At 37.5% G+C, this 21,226-nt stretch overlaps 1 protein-coding gene across 1 annotated transcript in view; it reads right to left on the bottom strand.

Annotated features, from left to right (window-relative positions):
• The window catches only part of LOC131978137 (inactive N-acetylated-alpha-linked acidic dipeptidase-like protein 2), a 787,053-nt gene that overhangs the window by 468,051 nt on the left and 297,776 nt on the right, over window positions 1–21,226 (bottom strand). Inside the window, exon 3 of the mRNA XM_059341659.1 lies at window positions 31–207. Coding sequence (XP_059197642.1) covers window positions 31–207 — 177 coding nt within the window. The remainder of the gene's footprint in view (window positions 1–30; window positions 208–21,226) is intronic.

Genomic DNA, 21,226 nt, shown 5'->3' with positions numbered 1-21,226 from the left:
TCACCAAAATAACAGGTATTTTAACCCTACCTGATCTCTGGCAGTCTACGTGTTGCATCTGCATGCGGTCCATACTGGGTCCTGGTTCCTGTAGCTCCTCTTTCTCCAGGTCCCAATCAAGATCCAGACCTCCAGAGCAGTGCAGAACCTCACCGACCATCGGACCCCCTTGGGTGTCACACACCTTCCTGTATGCCATGTTGACACCTAGATTTCAAATACATCACATTTTCATTAACAACGTTTCTACACTTAACAAATCTCCATTTTTCAGCTAAATATTGTTCCAAAAAAACAAAAAAATTCAAAACACCACTGACCCTCAAAGCCAAATGTAAACTTCAAACATGTCTCTTAACCACTGTCCTGAATGCACTGTCAACATGGTAACTGAGTTCATTTCTAAAAGTGATTAGTGACAAATTTTTTAAGTGAGAAATATTTTGGAGTTCGTGCCCCATGTGAAAACAAAAGTTGTTTTTGTTACGTACTTGTGTTTTTTACGTAGCTTTTGTGGCTCACGCCACCTTTGTAACTATTTCACTGCCGATGTAGGTACCAGATCGGCTTGGGGTCGTCTGCTGCTGATTAAGTCACACAAAACGTTATCTACAGCAACGCGACTCGGACAGACAGACCGTACAAATATATATATATATATATATATATATATATATATATATATGTGTGTGTCCCCAAATGTAAAATAAAAACCAAAACCTTATCAACAGATCCTCTCTGCAAAGGATTCTTCTCTTGTTTCAGAGATTTGGTCTACTTGGTCTCATACAAGTACAAGAAAGTGAAAGACAAAGATATAGGAACAACTTGATATGCAATGGTATTAATACTGAACCCAGATTTAATAGATCTTAGCAGGATGTACATTCCAATACACGACTAACTAACTATTTCCAATCAGCATAATACATGTTGACATTTGCAATCCATGCTCAGAGCTCTCTGTACCTAACCCAGGCAGAGTGCGCAGAAAGCCTGGTATCAGCCACCTGGGTCAGATTAAGACCACTCATTTGACTCAATGTAATGGATGTTACATTAGTGCTGGATATAGAAGAAAATGTGATAAGTGTGGTTAATAGCTACTTGGGCTAAGTAACTGACCAAAGCCTCTCAGCACACAATTATGAAGACTGAAAGCTCCGCAGGGTGCTATGATGCATTTACACACTTTAATATGACTGAGAGAATGGAAGTTAGGTTGTTAGGTGTGTGTGAGTGTGTGTGTGTGTGTGTGTGTGTGTGTGTGTGTGTCTGTGTGTGTTTGTGTGTGTGTGCAACAGGAGTTTGTGGTGAGTACAAACTGGGAGTTGGTGAATATTTTAATGTGTGTGTGTGTGTGTGTGTTAAGTCAGCTCTGGGTTCGATGCAGCTCCTAAACAGCATCATTAAACTTCACCAGGGATGGGTGCATGTGTTTGTGCGTGTGTGTGACATCTGACTGGAGATCAGCTATATAAAACCTCCCAGCTAGTGTCTTGGTATGTCATCAAGTTTAACTGTCCCTTTTACATGCTCCATCATCAAAGTCCACCATAAATGGGCAAATGAACTGCCAAGTCAATAACAGCTTGGGGTAAAAAATAAAATAAAAAAGAAGAAAAAAAATCACTGTTAAATAGTGCCGATGAATATAAAGGCCATTATTCAGAGAAAATGTTTATGTTCATAATTAAAGGTTCAAACCCCTCAGAGTCAAAGCAAAGGGGAGAAAACGTAACTATTAGTGGAAAACATGGGAGGATTAAACGAGGAACGTTTTTTTCTTCTTTTTGTGAATAAAAAAAATTAACAATCATTATATTTATGAGTTAAGTGTCCAAACAAAAACTACTTGGTTGGGGTTTGGCAACAAAACTACTTAGTTAGGTTTAGAAAATTAACCCATTTAAGCCGGGAAAGCATTACCACATTTCTACCATTAAAACCGTAGACTGTAAACTGTAGTTTTTTCCACCTTTTTCGGTCTCTTGTCCAATGAAATGCATCAGAATACATGTGGGAGTGTCGCAATGCAACATGGGACTTTTCCAGAACTGAAATCATGGCGGGAGACAACTATAGCGGAGGGAGCTCAGATATTACAGCTATAAGCTCTCAAATACTTTTTGAATTTCATTTCTATCTGCTACAGAAGCTGAAAATTGATTATTTAGTAGCCGTTGACACTTTGAACTGTTTGAACTGTTGAATTTCCCAAAAAAACTTCAGGTTTTAGGGGGTTTTACAGGCATTTTTTCCAGGCGTTTTAGGCCTAAATGGGTTAAATTAATTTTGTACATTAATGGGAGAGTAACTGCAGTATAAAAGTCCTGTTTCTCTTTGACCCACCCACCCATCATGACCTCCTCATATGCTTATTATACCAGGGATTTTTCTGCATAGAAATTTACAAGGCAGCCACCACTGTCACACTTGGATCAACCTTCAGCTATCAACCAAACTCTGATGGCCATATAAAAACAATTTTCTAACAAGCATTGTACTTGGTGGATTTCTGTCATTGTTTTTTGTTTTTTTTTAAATATTTTTTGGCCATTTTCAAGGCTTTATCGACAGTGGAGAGACAGAGGGAATGAGCACAGAGTCGGATTGGAACCCAGGCCGCCTGCTCACAAGGACTATGCCACTGTGGTATGCGCACCAAAAGGTCCGTCTTTTGACACGTTACCTTGTTGGCTAAAAATGTATGTCAAAAAGCTGTGCCAAAATAAGTAATTTCATTGGTTACATTTTCGTGTTGTGCCCTATCAACACATGGCTCATTTGAATATTCAAATGAGCCATGTGTTGATACCACCAGGCTGTCAATCAAGCTCTCAGCAACTGAAAGTCTGAAAATGCCAAAGCGAAAGACCTCCTTGAAGAACCTGATAATGTCATGAATTCCCGATAATGTTATAACCCCGATAATGTAATAAAAATCTGCACTTGAGTCCATTGAAGATGTAATAAAACCTGATAATGTAATAAATTCCCGATAATGTTATAACACCGATAATGTAATAAAAATCTGCACTTGAGTCCATTGAAAATGTAATAAAACCTGATAATGTAATAACTTCCCGATAATGTAATAAAGTGAATTTCCCAATAATGTGATACACTTTTTACCAATAATGTAATAAAGTATAACACCAAGCGCCTTTAGATTTCAAGAAGCTGTTGTTGTCATGGATACCTTGTTTGTGAAAAACGGATGGATTGGTCAAAAGTTAATAAACATTCAACTTTGACCTGTTGGTGGCGCTAGAGCTCTTGAGCTACAGTTGCCTACACAGTATCACCACTTGAACTCAAGTAATGGGTGGTCTCCTGTTAAATTATTACAATATTGGGGAATAATTACATTATCAGGACTTGCGAAATGAAGGCTCACCTGATAATGTAATAACCTCCCATTAATGTTACACTTTATTACATTATTGGTAAAAAAGTGTATTAGATTATTGGAAAATGCACTTTATTACATTATCGGGAAGTTATTACATTATCAGGTTTTATTACATTTTCAATGGACTCAAGTGCAGATTTTTATTACATTATTAGGGTTATTACATTATCGGGAATTTATTACATTATCAGGTTCTACAGTCCTCCTTTTCATTTTTGAAGGAAATGACCACCCTATTATAAATGCAGTTGTGACATTACACAGATGTGGTGATGCTCTCACCTAGTGAGTACAGTGCACCGGGAAAGGCGCTGCCAAAACTGCCAAAGTGGAGGAAAAGAGCTGTCTGCTTTTGGCTGGAGCACCACGGTGTTCTTTCTCACTGTGTATTGTACCTGTGAATCACCATGTATTTGCCGACACAGCAAAAAAAAAATCACTTAACAAAACAAAGCATACCGCCATCATATCCAACAGAGAAAGCCAATAAGGTCATTATTAGCCTGATTGTCTATGTTTTAATCTAGTTATTGATCACCAGCAGCATTTACAAACACTCTTGCAAACAGCAGTTGGCTCGATGTTCATCCACATGTGCCCGGACACCATTTTGTACTGCGACTATAACAGTCGTGTTCACCTGTGTATGCTGGTGGAATGAAAGGAAATACAGTTGTTTATATACCATACTTTATCAAATACAAAAGCTCAAACTGACATCTGTATTAGCATGATATTAAAGCAACATCATATGAGAGTGATGCTGTTGTACTGTATATGATCATTGCTGTGATTTCGTGCTGTGTGGACTGCGGTTGCAGAAACATACAGTGCCAACATGTTTTCAGAACATTTTTGTCAACTTTTCTTTGTTGTTGACTGGGCTGTTTTTGGGATAATACATAAATTCTGTTTGGGATATATGACTCTTTGCATGTATGACTTCAGTCAGAATCATGGCTTATTAAAGGGATAGTTCGGGATGTTAAGTCGTATGAAATACTTACAGTAGTGATGTGCCAATGAAGCCTCATGAAGCAATTCTTTATTTTCTGAGACCACTAGATGGCGCTTTTGGTTTAAAGAAAAAGGTTCAAGCAATAGTAATCATTCATTGTGCTTTCAGTCCTTTGAGCATAGAGCGCCATCTAATCGGCGTTTTTTTTTTAAAAAAAGGCTTCATGAGGCTTCATTGGCACATCACTACTTGCCAGTAGCATAGTGGATGTGTCACTTTAAACTTACTTGCCGAGCTCCGATGTGGGAGTTCTGGCCGGTTACCAAACTACAAGGTTTTACTCCACAAAACTATGTGTATGCTGTACCGGCTGTTACCAGCTCTTACTATGCGCTGTCATTGTATTTTCAAGAAAAAAAAACGTGCCAAGTGAAGTCGGTTTCTGTTAAGCTTCATGAGGCTTCATTGGCACATCACTATTTCCTGGTATGCACGAGGATCATTGTTTTGTAGTGGAATATGTGACCTTTTAGTGTCCACGTAGTTGTTCCCAAGAGAGCCTTCAAGTGACCAGACTGTTTCTGGAAAACAAGTGCCTCCATTCAGAATGTGACATCACTGATGGCTAGTGATGTGCCAATGAAGCCTCATGAAGCATTTTCTTTGTTTTCTGAGCCCACTAGATGGCGCTCTATGTTCAAAAAAGGACTAAAAGCACAATTAATTACTATTGCTTGAGCCTTTTTCTTTAAACCAAGAGCACCATCTAGTGGACTCAGAAAATAGAGAAAATGCTTCATGAGGCTTCATTGGCACATCACTACTGTTGGCTGAAATGTTAGATTTTGCTACAGTGTAACATCTCCAGTCTCTCCGGTCTCTCTTTCCTGATTTGTTTCCTGAATGTAATGTAGTGAGTGGTGGCTACTGAGCTGTACCCAGCATTCAGCCAGCCATTCAGTGGTGTACACAGGGTGTACATAATGCACTAGGAATAAATGTGTCCTGTGCATCTCAAAAGCTTGCACTCAACACTGCACTTTGGTTCCTCAGCACACTCACACTCAAGTGTGAAGGCGAACGAATGCACAGACATGGAAAATGAAGACAGACAGACAGAGAGACAGACTACTTAATTTTAGTTAGATTACATCATCATTAACCTCCTTTATATTTTAGAAATATTATGTTGTCAAATTGTACACAGTTTGTCCGTTGTAATTTAGATTTAGATTCCAGCTCTCTACCCACACTACTACAATCATTACTGGCGATACTGATGCTTGTCAATCGGACATTTTACAATTCTAGATCCATTTAGCTCTGAATAGGTCACAGATGTCTGAGCGGCTGCTGAGTTGTCCTCATTTAGACGGAGTAGCCGCTTTTGTTGTGGAAAGCCAATTCAAGAAGTGATTGAGACAGAAAGGAGAAAGGGGAGAGAGGTATAAACAGACAGAGACAATTAGAGGAGTGGGCGCGATAGATACAGTGAGGAGAATTTTTTTTTTTTTTTAAAGACACGGAGGCAGTTGCAGAGACACAAAGTAAAACTGTTGAAAAGAGAAAAGAAGAGTGTTTGTAGATGAAGGAGAGAGGGTAAAAAGCAGAGGGGAGAGGTCTGGGAGTTCTCTGGCATCAATCTTCAATGCTCCACCACACTTTCATTACTTCTACCTCAATGCAGATGAAGGATCCTCTCAGTAAAATGGAACAAAAGTTCATTTAACTGCTGACCTCTTGTTACAGCCACACACACTGCAGTGGGCTTTTAGCCTGATACCAATACTGATGGGGAGTTAAAACCTTGTAACCAGGTTTACATCCTTCTTTTCCTTTTTTTGTTCTCGGAACCAGGAATTTGTTGATGACAAAGATCCTAAGAGGAGGTCAGAGGTGAGTGTGAGTGTCAGGCTCTTCCACTTTCTAACTGTTTTGTCGTGATCCCAGATCCAAAAATATCTCCAGTGTACTCTTAAGTTGTTTTTAGGGGAAGAATCGAGAAAGCTGGCCACCATTAAAGCTCCCCATTAACCCTTTGGAGTCTTTGTTTTTTTTTGGTTTGTTTGTTTGTTTTGTCAAAATGTTTATCCAGTAAGTATGTATATATATATATATATATATATATATATGTTTGTCTTTGTTTGGTCATTTTGTGCCTGTTGCTGTGTCTTTTTTAGTTATTTTGTGTCTTTTTTGTCACTTTGTGTCTTTTTTGGTCATTAGGTGTCTTTTTTTTTAGTTATTTTAGTCATTTTAAGTCTTTTTTTGGTCTGCTGTTTTTCACATCTGGATGTCATGAAGAAGCCATGCTTTGGCGCTTTTGGAGACTCCAGAGGGTTAAATCGATATCTGTGACGTAGGCAGTCCTCATGGACTGTTTGTAGTGATTCCTACAGAAAGGTATTGTGCTGGCAAATAACTGTGCTTCCATCAACAAATTGCGATGCACATTTGAAGATTTGCATGAGAAAAGCATGATGGACACATAAACATTCTAAAATATAAAACACTTGCAAATGTGCATGAAAGTTTTTAATCTTGTTTTTTTTTTTTTTGCAAATACTTTGTAACTAGTATTACTATATTTATTGAGAATTATTTTTCAGATGCAGATTGATATGTTCTAACAGCAGGAAGGTGTATGTGGAATTAAGTCAAACTAATCTACAGTGTACGTGTTCATGGTGATGAAGGAACACGTCACTCAATGCAGAAGTCCAGCTCAAGATTTCATATCTTACCTGGTGGTAAATGACGTAGACCTAATCTGCATTACTTAATTCATAAAGGTGCATCTTCAAGTCTGCATGACGAACTCCACCTTTTGCATCCCTATGATGTTATTCGTGGTATTAATACTTACTATCCAGAACTTTTGTTTTTTGCAAAAATGGTGAATGTATATTATTGGATTCACAAACTGCCATCCTTGGTCCTCTACTGCCCAGGAGAAATTCATATTCTTGGAGATATTGGTGTTCACTCACAAATCAAGTGATTGTAGTGTTGGATCTTTAACTGCATATCTCTTGATGATCTACTGCAACTTAGAATAAGACGATCATAGACCGTAAATCCAATAATCACCTTTACACTCAATGTGCCACAGTTGATAATGTGATAATGTAATCTTAAGAAGAAGGAGGGATACATTTTCTTTCAGGATTTATATCTCACGAGGGGTGGGTGGCGGGGTTGAAGTGATTCTAACTACGCTGGATTTATATCTCAAGGCCATAACATGTTGAATTTTCATGTGACTGTAGCCTCCAGTTATTCTGATGGTATCCTTTTTGTATGACGTGAGAGAACCTTGGTGTAAAAGGGTTCCTTTAAGCCCTATTTTCATGGGACTGTACTGCCCTAAAAGCCTAACTGCAGTAACTACGCAAAGGGTCAAACTGAGAAGAACCGCTTTAAAGTTTTTTAACATTTTTTAACTGGCCAACCAAATTAGATATAGGTAGGTAAGTGATATGACACTTATTTCTCCATGTATTGATGTTGTAATTTTTCTGTTAAAAAATCATGACGATTTATTTGACCTTTGATCCCAAAAATGTAGTTACCGCACTATGGTTTTGCATTGCTGTAAAAGGTTCTAATAGTAATGCAAAAACATAGTGCAGAAACTGCAATGTTGTTGTCTTCTTTCAGCTTTTATATTTTGTTTTCAGTGAATAAACATTTTCAAATTGATTTCGGCGTGAGTGTGTCTAGAGGTGTTTAACAACTCTATTTCAAGATTTGTGTATTTTAAACTAAATATCATAAAGTAATGTTATATTTCAGTCTTAATAACGCTCACTTTTTTACTTGATCACTATCTAGATAATAATTTATCTTTCAAATAACTGTATAATTTATATTATTCTTGAGATATATATCAAGATATATATATATATATATATATATATATATATATATATATATATATATATATATATATATATATCAGACTGTGGTAAGTTCACTTTTGTGAAATACTTGTGAATTAGGTTTTAGTATTTTTTATTTTTATTTCCCTGGGTCTGATTTGGGTGGGGAATGGCAATACCTACTTACTAGTGATGTGCGAATGAAGCCTCATGAAGCATTTTCTTTATTTTCTGAGCCCACTAGATGGTGCTCTTAGTTTAAAGAAAAAGGCTCAATCAATAGTAATTAATTGTGCTTTCAGTCCTTTGTTGAACATAGAGCACCATCTAGTGGGCTCAGAAAATAAAGAAAATGCTTCATGAGGCTTCATTGGCACATCACTACTACTTAGCATGCCAATATACTAATGAGAAATAAACACAATTTGAACGCTGAACAACTGAAAACCATGAAACAGAATGATGATTAGACTCATTTTGTGAAGAAAAATCTTCTTTGGGTCAAAGTCAACCATAATTTATTGAAATAAACCACATTAGTATATAATATATAATTGATTGGAACACTGTAGCAGTAGAGGTAAGCGATCAGCAAAGCGTCCGGGATTACATTTGAAAGTAGCTCTTCTAACTGTGAGCAGTAAATCCACACTAGTTTCTCACATTAAGTTCCTGGTTCAGTTCTTAACTAAAGTATTTGTTAGTCCTCCTCTGACTGCTGCTCCACTGCATCCTTGTCATTTCTACTTAGATGCCGTCGATGGGTGATGTCTGTGACCGAAACATCACCATACTTTAAATCTCTTTTTCAATAAATCATGTGGTGAGGGGGCGACTTGTGCCTGTCGTCTCGGCTGGATGGGTCACTGAATTTTTAAGATTGAATCCCTCATCGAGGTTTTGGAATAAAAACAAAGTGTTGCTCTTTGAGCTTGCAGCTCCATTTCAAACAGTAACAACGTTTGACACTGCCGTCGTTCTGCTATCTGTACACCTTTTCTGACCTGATCTTAAGTAAGGTGACAGTCCCATCATCTCAGAGGACTGGGGTGGAGCAGCTGCACTTATGCTACAACTCAAAAGTATCTGTGTTGAAAAGTTCATTTTAAATACAAGATCTACACTGTAGCTTTTGAGCTGTTTGCACTAATGAGAATAGAATTATTTTGATTTGTATTGCTTTATATCTATTATTCCCTCTTAACGAGAGTTTGCGATGCTGATATTGAACTAATCCTTACCTGTAAAGGTTGGAAATTATGTAGAATTCTTTTTTTTTTTTTTAATCCTTTGGGTCCTTTTGAAGACAGTTATAACCTCATTTGTCATTTAAAATGAGGACTTGTATAGGTCTTTTAAACTGATTTCTATCATCGTGATAAGGCGGTGGTGGAAAATTGGTTTTGACAAATTATCCCAGAAAAAATGCTGTGGAAATATGATATCATATGCTGGGGCAGTATCTGCTGTCAATATTTAACAAATCTCATATCTTTGATGTCTGACATAATTAATATCGGAGTTGCAGTGCTGAGCTGTGTGAACAGTGGGTACATTGAGTGTCAGGCCCTGTAACACCAGCATGTAAATGGTGAAACTTCATAATAAGAATTCCTTTCAATGGAACTCCAGAAGAATGAGTAAATGTGCAGACATTTTTCACAACAAGTTCAATGATTGGTTAACTTTGACATGCAAATGTCCACCATTGATAGTTAATTGATAATTGATAGTTAAATCATCATCATTTTCACAATAGAGAAATGTTTCGTAGGCACTCGTAACTCATAACAAACTTATACTCTAGTGATGTGCGGATCAATACTGAAATATCGATACTTCCGATACCAGATCTGTATGCTCTAAAATCGATTCTCAAATGAAAATATGGATACTTTTGATACTTCAGTCATTTGTGGTAATGTATATCATTAAGAGGAATACGGTGGAAAGTAACTTAACTATTCCAATCTTGTCTAAATGACACACTGCTGGTAGGAACTACTTTTTCTTCCGCCTGGGTAAGAGCCTAATACGTAAGCGCAGTGGCACGCTGCTGCTCACTCGTCTCTCTCTCAGTGTGAGTGTGTAATTCAATGGCGGAGCGGAAAAGAAGCTATATTGTGAATGAGTCCGTATACTTCTGAGTTTAAAATAAATAGCTAAATAAGTGACTCTGATGTCTTGTAGTCATTCTTAAGCCATTTGAAATACACTCTTTTTAGATTTACCAGGCACATTAGGTGTATTTGCACAAAGTATCGGTATCGGATCGGCATCGCCAATACCAGCCTGAATTTTACTCAGTATCGGATCGGAAAGGAAATCGGTGGTATCGAACATCACTATTATACTCCTGTTAACAAATAAACTACACTGTAAAAAAAAAATCAGTTTAATTTACGGTAAAATACCGGCAGCTGATCCGTCGTAGCCACTGAGAACTTTAATTGATGACCACTTTGTGTTCTGAGTGGAAATTAATACTGCAATTTGTCAGATATGGCTAGATTTTTAATCTAAAAAAATGGAAACCATCAGCTAACATTATCAACAGAATATGAAGAACTGATATGATGTGTATGTGTTGTGTTGTGTTGTGTTGCAGTTGCAGTTTGATTGAATTCATGAAGACATTGAAAGATATTGCGTGTCTAAATGTAACGTTACACAACCTTGGACAGTGTCATCACTGTAATTTGTAAAACAATCCAACAATTCTTGAACAAGGTGAAATGCTGCTATCTATATATTGGAGCAGGGGGGCAGGAATTACACACTGCCCCTTGAAGGGTGTTGAGAAAAGAAAGCTGTTGAAAATAACACAGCGATACTGGAGAACATCTACAGAAATATTAATATTCTTAATTATGTATCATCTTGTTCTAGCTCAGCTATATACCACACACTGTAGAATAGTGTACCTGATAATAATTTGTCTATAATACTTTATATTCAAGTTAGATTCTTCACCTGCTCCTGCTTTACTAAAGCCTAAGAAGCTGCTGTTGTACTGAACATAGCTTTATAATTTACAGTGGTGCAGTAGACATGGAAGATGACTTGCATTGTGCATCAATACTCAATCAATAGGTTTTGGGCAAACATGCCAATAATAAAGGAAACACTGAAATGCCACAGTGAGAGAAAAAAAAAATAGCTTAATCAATTATTTAGTTCACTCAATGAGTCATAACTGCCTCCATTATATGCAATTGCAGATCAAAGTAAGCTTTTTCTTTTGTAAGCAGTCATTTACAGAGCCAGACTGAGGAACAAATTCTGCATAACAAATAAAAAGGCTGGTGCAACAGCCGCTCTGTTTGACCTTCACAGCTCTCCATAATCATAAACAGCTCTGTGGCTTTGAAGAGGTGAGAAAAAATAGCATTGGTATGCTGCAACAAAGCCGCCCTTCAAATCATTTGTCTGATATCAAATACTCACACACACACAGGCACACACATCTGCGTAAGCCTACTACTTATAGGAAGACAAATGCATGCTTGAGGAACAAAGTTGTCTTTCATCTTGTCTCTTTTAGGTCCAAACAGATTGACAGGTCATCTGCTGTCTCTGCTATCTCTCACTACTCGACAGTAGATTCATTAAATTACTGCAACGCCGGCCTGCTGGTGAGACTGTCTTACACGTTTAGTGTGATCAGGGCAGAGAAACAAAGATCGGGAGAGGGGGAATATTTCCCCAAACACTTCTGCTCACCAATCATTTCATTTGACACAACCTTGTCAGCTGTCATAGTTAAAGAGCATGAAACGAGCTGTCAATCAAGGCTTTTTCTCCCTCCCTGCCACAGAGAAGTGCCGGGAGGGCAGAGGGAACCACAAATTATTCATAATCCCATATAAATTATACATTAAAACAACCTCAAACTTACCATCCATTGTCTATTTTCACATCCATGAATAAAACACATGCAGATTATACAATCACCCCCCACGCCCTGATGGGTATTTCAAGATAATGGAAGAAACGATGAGAACCACCGGGGACAAATAAGGAAAGAAAACGGCAGCGTAATGAAATGATTGAGTGTCTCCATGGAGATTCGGTTCATATTTCGAGCTTCATAGTGCAAACCTATTTGAAAGAAGACAAGAAAAGACATTCAGTTCACTGTGTAAACAGGGTTTAAATGTATGTCCCTGCACCATTTAAAAAATTCTTATTTACGTAGGTGAGGTGATTCATGTTGGAAATGAATTGTTACAGTCTTTCTTCGTTTGGCTTCTCAGACTGCTTATATATCTATAAATGCAAGAATGTGTGTGTGTGTGTTTGGTAGTCAAGTTTCTCGGAAATCATTCATCAGAACGACTTCACACTCTGCGGGTGTGTTGTTGAGGACCCAAGGACATGCAGTGCTTAAAATGAGCTCATATTGTGGCTAAAAGACTGGAAATAGTTTTGCTGTGGCACTATACATTCGAATCAAAACCTTCCGGAAACAGACGGAAACACCACACACAGCGAACGCTCAGAGTGACGTTGTTTACGGACTGAAATTGAATGGACTGAATCATCCTAAACAATGTCCTATCTATGATATGCAGTCCAAGACCAATGTTGACAGATCACTGCAGCTACATCTAAGCAACAAGGAAAAAATAAATATATATTTTAAGAGTTAAGAGATTGCAGATTTGAATAGATTAAGTTTGTATTTTTTCCTTTTTCAATATATGACTCATGAAGTGAGCTTATTTGGAACATGTATTGGCTTGAAGGCTATTTCATTCAGAATGAGTGTGTTTATTCACAAAAACAACAAAAAAAGGTTTTCCAGTATAATGATATATATTGTCTTTGTGCTACATTCAGTTGGACCGAGCAGCCAGGAATTCCTTCTTCCCGAAAATTCCAACAGGGGGCACTGACGGTGGTTGCAGAAGCATTTGGGTCCCATCAATCTCAATACAAATTGAATCAACTTCTCACTTAATTTATTACCTCAGAATAGTTTTTTAGGATAACGCTATGGTCTCAATCACGAGTAAAATACCTTCTTCAAGACAATATGATGTTAATAGTGTAAACAATGGCCCCATTTAGAAGAGGAAAAAAAAGGACGAGTGTAACACTTAACTCGATGCCTCAAACAGGCAGTCCACAAACCAATGGGTGACGTCACAGTCACTACGTCCATTATTTATATATAGGGTTGCAGATGATTTACATCTGCAGCCCTTGAGCCTGTGCCTAAAATATGATAAATGGGAACTACCACCTGTAACATTAGAATATGTCCCCAGTAGTAAAAAAATTTTAAATAAATAACAACAGTACAAGTTCTTTGTAGGATCCCAAACTATTATTCCAAAGCTTCACATCTTGTTCACCCGTACCTACAAAATGTGCTGCAGAGTAATTACACTGTATTTTATTCTCAGTCTATAAGACGCTACACTCTGCCAAGGTTGTAGAGAGATGCTAAGGGTAGCTCTGTGCATTATTTTGACTTCTGGGACTTGTAGACTGTACATAGAAGTACATAGTATTCTGGTGAGATAGTTTTACAGACTGCGGATGTCTGAATTTCTAAACTTTACCAAGAACATTTAGTTCTCTTAACTATCTTGATAATGGCATAAATATGTACCCATCAGTATCCTTAGTAAAATTAAATAGAATTGATCTGAATGGGTGCAGTTCTTTGGAAAACCACTATAATTATGGGATCTCAAAATCACCTGCAAAATGAATCAGAATCTAAACTATGTATGAAATGCTAAATGATCGTAGTAGCACAATCCATGAGGGCTAGGCGTGGGAACTGGAGAGTAGCTGGTTCAAGTCCAGAGGGTACGAGAGTGTGAAGTAGTGAGTCTGGCAGCTGCCCTTGAGCACGGCACTGAATGATTAACTGCTTGGGACAATAGGGTTGGGTCATTGTGTGCAAAAGTCCATCGCCCCATCAACCCCCCAAAATCATTGACAATAGAAGAATAATTTGTTAGGTGGAGCCATGTCATTACGTTACTGTATATGTCTCTGCTTTCCATGAAACACTTGCGCCAACTTCAAGCATAACAACAATGGCGGACTACATCGTCCTTCTACAAATGTTTTCGAGCCTACATTGGCATCCAAACATGACTGTTACAACACATTTGTGCTGCTTGATTTCTATGGATGGCGATTCCGTTCGTATTAACTCTGAACGTAAGATGTTGTGGTATATTTTCTGTTACTTTTAATCATAAGTCCTCTGCTTTACTAAAAGGCCCCAGTATGACCTTCTGATTATGTAACAGCCGGTTTAAAGCAGAATTAACGTAATATAGGATCTGGGATTTGTCAGATATTAGAGGTGTTTGGAAGCACAATATAAAAATGCCTCATACGTCGAAGATGTGGTTATTACAATTATGGTTTACAGAATTGTTTAAAAATGCCCTTACACGGACAGAAAGGGGAGAGAACTCAGGGCTTCATTGAAGACGGGACACCTTTTTTCAGCAGCCCTTAAGATTGGACAAGTGTTCTCCTTCGCTGTACCTAGGCAGTGTAATTTGATGTCTGATAATAAAGAAAACTAAAAGGAACATCAACGTGATCTTTGATCTCAAGAGAGGTAGTAATTCCACCACAAAGTTAATTTTAAACTTTGTTGTAAGCTAACGCTAGCCCGCTAGGTCATGCTAGCTACCTAGCACTACGTCAAACAAGTCAAAATCAAATGAATGATAGATGTTTTAGTTGGTCTTGTTGGTCATGATAATCCCTCCCCCAGCCCCCCAGGTTAAATATCTGTAGTAATTAAGTATTTTAATACTGCAAAAGATCACTAAGAACATGAACAAACATTTCATTAACACATTAAGATAAAAAAGGAGCATGATTATTTTGATAACAATTCATTTTTAACAATTACTTTATACTCTTAACACCAATTTGGTCAAAACTGTATGTCACTGTTCACAGCAGCTACTTCCTGTTTGGTGATTGCCCCGCCCTAATTTATGACTGGACAGTTCAAAGGTTAAATTATTTTGATCACATGACACTGCAGCTTTTGTTTTCCTATAGTTTCACTAACATTCATTAGTTTGGGGAAGAGCCACACTCACTGGAGCTTAGGTGTCCCACATTAGGGCAGTCCACCTGAAGTGGTTTGTGTTCGAGACCAGCAAAGAGTTGGTGCTGCTCTGGAACCAGTTTTCCTGGCCGAGGGCCGGTTTGGAGCCATTTAGAAAACTAAAGAACCAGTTCTCTAACTGCCTTGGTGGAAAAAACACCTTAAAATTCACTATGGCAGTGTTTTTCTGGCAAAAAAAAAAAAATCGCCATATCATCGACAGCTAGAGGCATTGCTGATTGTCAATTGTCAATTCAATTGATCCTCAGCCCAAGCCTATGGCACTGCACTACACATCAGCACCATTACCTGACATCACTCCATATTTGATCCATGGTTCTGTGCCTCTCTGGAGCCTCTGTGTGTGTGTGTGTGTGTGTGTGTGTGTGCCCGTGTGTGTCCGTGTGTCATGTAAAATGACAAAAAATAACAGAATAAAAAAATTATTTCCCCAAGGGATCAAATCAAGTATACTCATATATTAAATCATGTATATTATTAGTAAATTATTAATTATGCTTTTATGGCAAGCTGGAATGCATGTCACAGATATAAGAGTTTGTCTGGAAAAACTGTAGTAAACTGAAATATTTACAAAATAAAGCCAAGATTATGGATCATGCAACCATCAGACACATCCTTCTAATGTGCCATGAATGGCCTCGTTGTGGTTCAATCAGCTGTGGTAGCTAACTGGCTCATGTATCTGTCTGGTGTCTGCAGACAGACAGAATCAACACGCAGCTTATTGGAATTCACTTAATAGCCCAAGCCAAAGTTAGACTCTGTTCATTTCCACATAAAATATAACCTGGGTCTCGTATGCCGATATCCATCCATAACCGCAGCATCAACATCTGCCCGGTGCCATGTTGCTATGAGAGTTTGTTACAGGCTGCAGGGCCTTCAGAGAAAAACCTTTATTTTTATAGTGTTCATGAATTAAAGATGGCTTCCCCTGGGGTTTTGAGGGAGAGTAGAGGCTTTATGGATCTCTCCCTCTCTCCTCTGCATTAAATCTCCTGAATACCACAGGCCATGTCTCAGGATGTTAGACACGGAAAACAATAACAGCCAAACATTCTTATCTAGCTGTTTGTTTGTATTTCTTCCTCTCAATACTGGTTTTCTTTTTTGTTTTCTTCCTTGCTGCCTGCCCTCGCTCTCGTTTTCGCTGCATTCCCCGCTCTGAAAGTTCAAGCAAGTCCATTAAAAACTGCATTACCCACAAGTCAACAGGTTATGTAGTCCATTACGGTTGAAGGTCAGGGTTTTTGTTCCGTGGTGGGTGGATTTGGGGAAACAGAAAAGGTATATGTGGATGGCATAATGGACAAGATCTGCTTCAGGAAGCATCAAAACACACTCTGAATTGACAATTCCAACATCCTTCACAGTATATTTTTCTGTGAAAATAGTCAGAACCTTGGAGTTAAAGTGTAACCAGTAAAAAATATCAAATAATTTAAGAGTCATGAGGAGTAGAACTTGGTGGAGAAAACAAAGGACTGGTGATATTGGGGGATTTACAAGGGATATGTACAAGACTCTGAATAAACAGGGGCAATAGACAGTTTTCTGAGACCTGAACTGGGACAGGTCCAGAGACAGGATCCAGGATCCTGCAGATGACCTGGGAGGAACTGAACAGCAGAGGCTTTTTTTGTTTTACAGAGACAGGGGTTTTAAATGGTATACAATTAACTCCCACAATTATACATACATAGACAATGATCTTCAGCTTGAAGTTTGATCCAGTCTGGGCAAATAAACATGTTTTTAAACTTGCTATTGGCATCATATTGCTAACAATTCTGTTTATGTTAAGCCACAGCTTCCACTCCCTTCTTTAGAGGTATAGGGGTGGGGGACTTTAGGGGGAGATAGCAGGTCAACAGTGACACATAGAAGTGGTTTACAACATCTGAAAGCTGTGGATCTGAAGATTAATTTGGGCTACAATTCACTACCGTGTGTCAAGTTGTTCTATTCCCAAATATGTAATACAAATGAGTTAAATAATCAATTAATTTATCGATTAAAAATCAAAGCTTACATGGTCTGGAATGATTGCCATTGATACAGATTTAGTGCTGAATTTTACCACTCAAGTTGAATTGATGAAAAGTTTTCCTCCAAAATACCACATTAAGATACCAAGACCTTGAAGAACGCCATCGAAAAATGAATGTTGTCATTTGGTTTGAAAAGTCTGTGATATTTTGGAGATTTCTAAAATAATTGCATTTTTCAACAATTGGATGGCGGGCACTTCTTTTCTTTAAACGGCAGAGGAACCTACTTATTGTCAATATACTTAGGAAAGCTGCACATCCTCTGAATGCTCTATAGGTCTCTAGTTTTATGAGGCTGTGATTATCCTAGAGGTCACAGCAGCTCATTTTATACACAGAGGTTGGGACTCAAGAAATGCCCTCACTGAAATGAACTGGGCTCATTTAATGCACAAGAGTCTCAGCTTTCCAGTGATACCCAGTTAATGTCATTCAAAGCCTGTTCTGGGACCCCAGTATGCACAAATATTCAAATACAGTAGGTGGAAATAGCACATATTAAATCATGAGCAAATCTAGTTTTGCCTTTAAATTGCATGTTATCATTATAAAGCCATGTGTGTAATGAGGAGACTTGTGGGATCCCAGACAGATGATTTTCATTCAGACAGCATGATGTCAGAGGTCACATGACTGCTTTGAAAATCACCATGCCACATCGAAAAATAGCCTTTGCAGTGTTATTTTGACAACTTCCTGACACGATATCCTGTCATACGTGGTACCAATTATTCCTTAGCTCTTCTAGTTTCTTTCTCTTTTAGTTAATGCTCCAATACACGTCATACAAATCATAGTATCATGCTTTAGAACATGGGACTCAAACTCGCGGCCCGCTGGCCAACTGCGGCCCTTGTGACCATATTTTGTGGCCCCCACCTGGATATGAATGTTTAATGTGAGTTTTATATGAATGTCACTTTACTGTGTTGTGTGTGGAAGGTAATTCTGTTTTGTCACTTTGTTTCTTTTCTAAGTAATAAAAAAAAAAAAATCTGTCATTTTTGGGTCATTTTATGTCTCTTTTTAATCATTTTGTGTTTTTTGGTAATTCTGTGTATTTTTTGGTCATTTTGTGTCTTTTTTTGTCATTTTGTGTCTTTCAAGTAATTTCACGTTTTTTTTGTCATTTTGTGTCTTTTTAAAGTAATTTAGTGATTTTTTTTGTCATTTTGTGTCTTTTTAAAGTAATTTCGTGTTTTTTTGGTCAGTTTGTGTCTTTTTTGTCATTTTGTGTCTTTTTAAAGTAATTTAGTGATTTTTTTTGTCATTTTGTGTCTTTTTTTTAATAATTTTGTGTCTTTTTTGGTAATTGTGCCTTTTTTTGTCATTTTGTTTCTTTTCTAAGTAATTTAGTTTTTTTCTGTCATTTTGTGTCATTTTTGGTCATTTTGTGTCTCGTTTTAATAATTTTGTGTGTTTTTTTGGTAATTATATGTATTTTTTGGTAATTTTGTGTCTTTTTTTGTCATTTTGTGTCTTTTTAAAGTAATTTCGTCTTTTTTTGGTCAGTTTGTGTCTTTTTTTGTCATTTTGTGTCTTTTTTTAGTAACTTTGTGTCTTTTTTTGGTCATTTTGATACTGCCTCCAGCGGCCCCCAGGTAATTTGAGTTTGAGACCCCTGCTTTAGACTGTTTGCCGGCTGTGAGTGATACTGACAAGGGCAGCAGGGAAACAAAAAGTCTGATGTTCTCTTTTGGTCACTGCAATCTGATGTAATATTCATCTAACAAAATAGTCCACATAAAGCCAGTGAAATTCCATGTCATCAGCCATCAATTTAAAGCATTTGGTGTAATGTGCATTTAGAAAGGTCTTTATTGCCTTTGAATAAAGTTTGAGAAAGTAATCTTAACTTCAGGTCCACTTACTTTTCATTTTGTTTTTTCTTTGTTCTGCATTCATCTTTAAGAGCAGATAGAGTGAAGCATACTTATATTTTAATACCTTATTCAAAAACATGAATGACTTCAACCCACACATCAACTACAATTGCTAAGTGAAGTCCGCACTTTGCAAAAAGATATTTGACTCCTTAAAATATCTGCAGGTGTACCCCAAAGACCAATTCAAGGGGTCTTTTTTTGTTGAGGATGCTTTGCTTCAGGTAATGGTGAGGTAATGTGTAAGCTTATCAGAGTCCAAAATATTGCAAATCCATAGTTAATACTAAGAGATAGCGTATTAGTAATAAAGGGATAACGAAGCTTCACAAACCATTTTCTTTATTTTCTGAGCCCACTAGATGGCACTCTTTGTTCAACAAAGGGCTGAAAACACACTCAATTTCCATTACTAGAGCCTTTTTTTAAGCCAAAACCGCCATCTAGTGATGTAAAAAAATAAAGCAAATGGTTCACGAAGCTTCGTTGTCCCTCCATTACTGATTAGCAATTATTTTTTTGCTGAGGTAGAAGCAAGGGAGAAGTAAACTATCACAGGTGGCCTTTTCAATTTTAAATATTTTAAAATATATATAATATTTGCCCCCAAACATCCTGAGTCTGCTAGAGCCAAGAGATATCTGGCAAGGCAAATATCTCGATCGTCTTTGAGTCCAAATCTTGTATTGGGAAAATAATTTTTCCCCACAATGACAGCAGCAATCTGCTAAAGCTAATGAGAGTGCATGATTCAGTGTAAGAGAAATATCAAGGAAAGGACTGGTAGCTTTCTGCTGACTTAATTTGTTAACAAAAAAAAATCCTGTCTTGTGTGATCGTGCGTCTTTTCCTGTATCACTTCCTGCATGTTTGTTGTAGTTTGAATAACAAATAGACTTTTTGGGATTCCTCCTATGTGTCTGGTAATGTGTGACCCCTTATTGGTGATCATTTGCAATGTGCAAACCGCAACAAGATCCCATGAAATATGAGCAGCACTTTAAAATATGTATACTGCCCACTGCTCCTAAGCATGGTGTGTTCACTGGTGTGTAAAAAGGATGGGTTAAATGCAGAGATTGAATTTCCCCCTTGTGGGACTAATAAGGGAATCTTAATATTAATCTTAATATAAATACAAGGTTTAGTTGTATAAATATGATTTCGAACATGACTTTAAACATAAAATAAGTAAAATCCATCGGAGTGCACCACCAGGGCTGTTATAAATTTTATGTCAAAGTTATATTCAATGTCAGATTAGATTTCTCACTTCATCCCGCTGAATAAGCAGAAAACTATAAGATATTTTGATGAACTATAAACAAAATCATATGTGACGTACATCTAAAAATTTAGTTAATGTGTCTTTAAAATACCCTACAACTTATGACAGCTATCAGAAGTGTCTTTGTGAATTACCAGCTGTTAACATGCCACATACTGGGAATATGCAATTTTCAAAGAAGATGGCATTTTTTGCAAGTGATGCCACATCCTGAGCAAAACCCTCAAGGGACTGGTGAACGTGAGGTGATTGAAAATTATGTAAATTTGAATTCATTTAATTTGAGGACTCTTTTGGCGTCAGGCAGGAAAAAGTTGATCAATAAGTCCTCCTTCTATAAACTATTTGCACTATATATTCTCAAATGACTTCATCTTTATATGCATGTGAGGTGACTATCAGTGTTAGAAGTGTAGGTTACAACATATGCATTGCTGACTGTTTCGACACTTTCTCTCATGTATTACAATGATGCAATCCTAATACAGCACATTTTCTTTCCTCATGAGGCTTTCTAGCTGACAATGACATGTCTCCCAAGGGCCACCATACAGTAATTACAAACCTGTGTGCAACCCCAAAAATACACACACACACAAGTGCTGTCGTTTCTGTTTCTGACAGCTG

This window comes from Centropristis striata, chromosome 9, assembly GCF_030273125.1.
Source record: "Centropristis striata isolate RG_2023a ecotype Rhode Island chromosome 9, C.striata_1.0, whole genome shotgun sequence".
NCBI classification, from domain to species: Eukaryota; Metazoa; Chordata; class Actinopteri; order Perciformes; family Serranidae; genus Centropristis; species Centropristis striata.
Note: the sequence above shows the minus strand (reverse complement) of the source record. Positions and strands in the feature narration are given on the sequence as shown.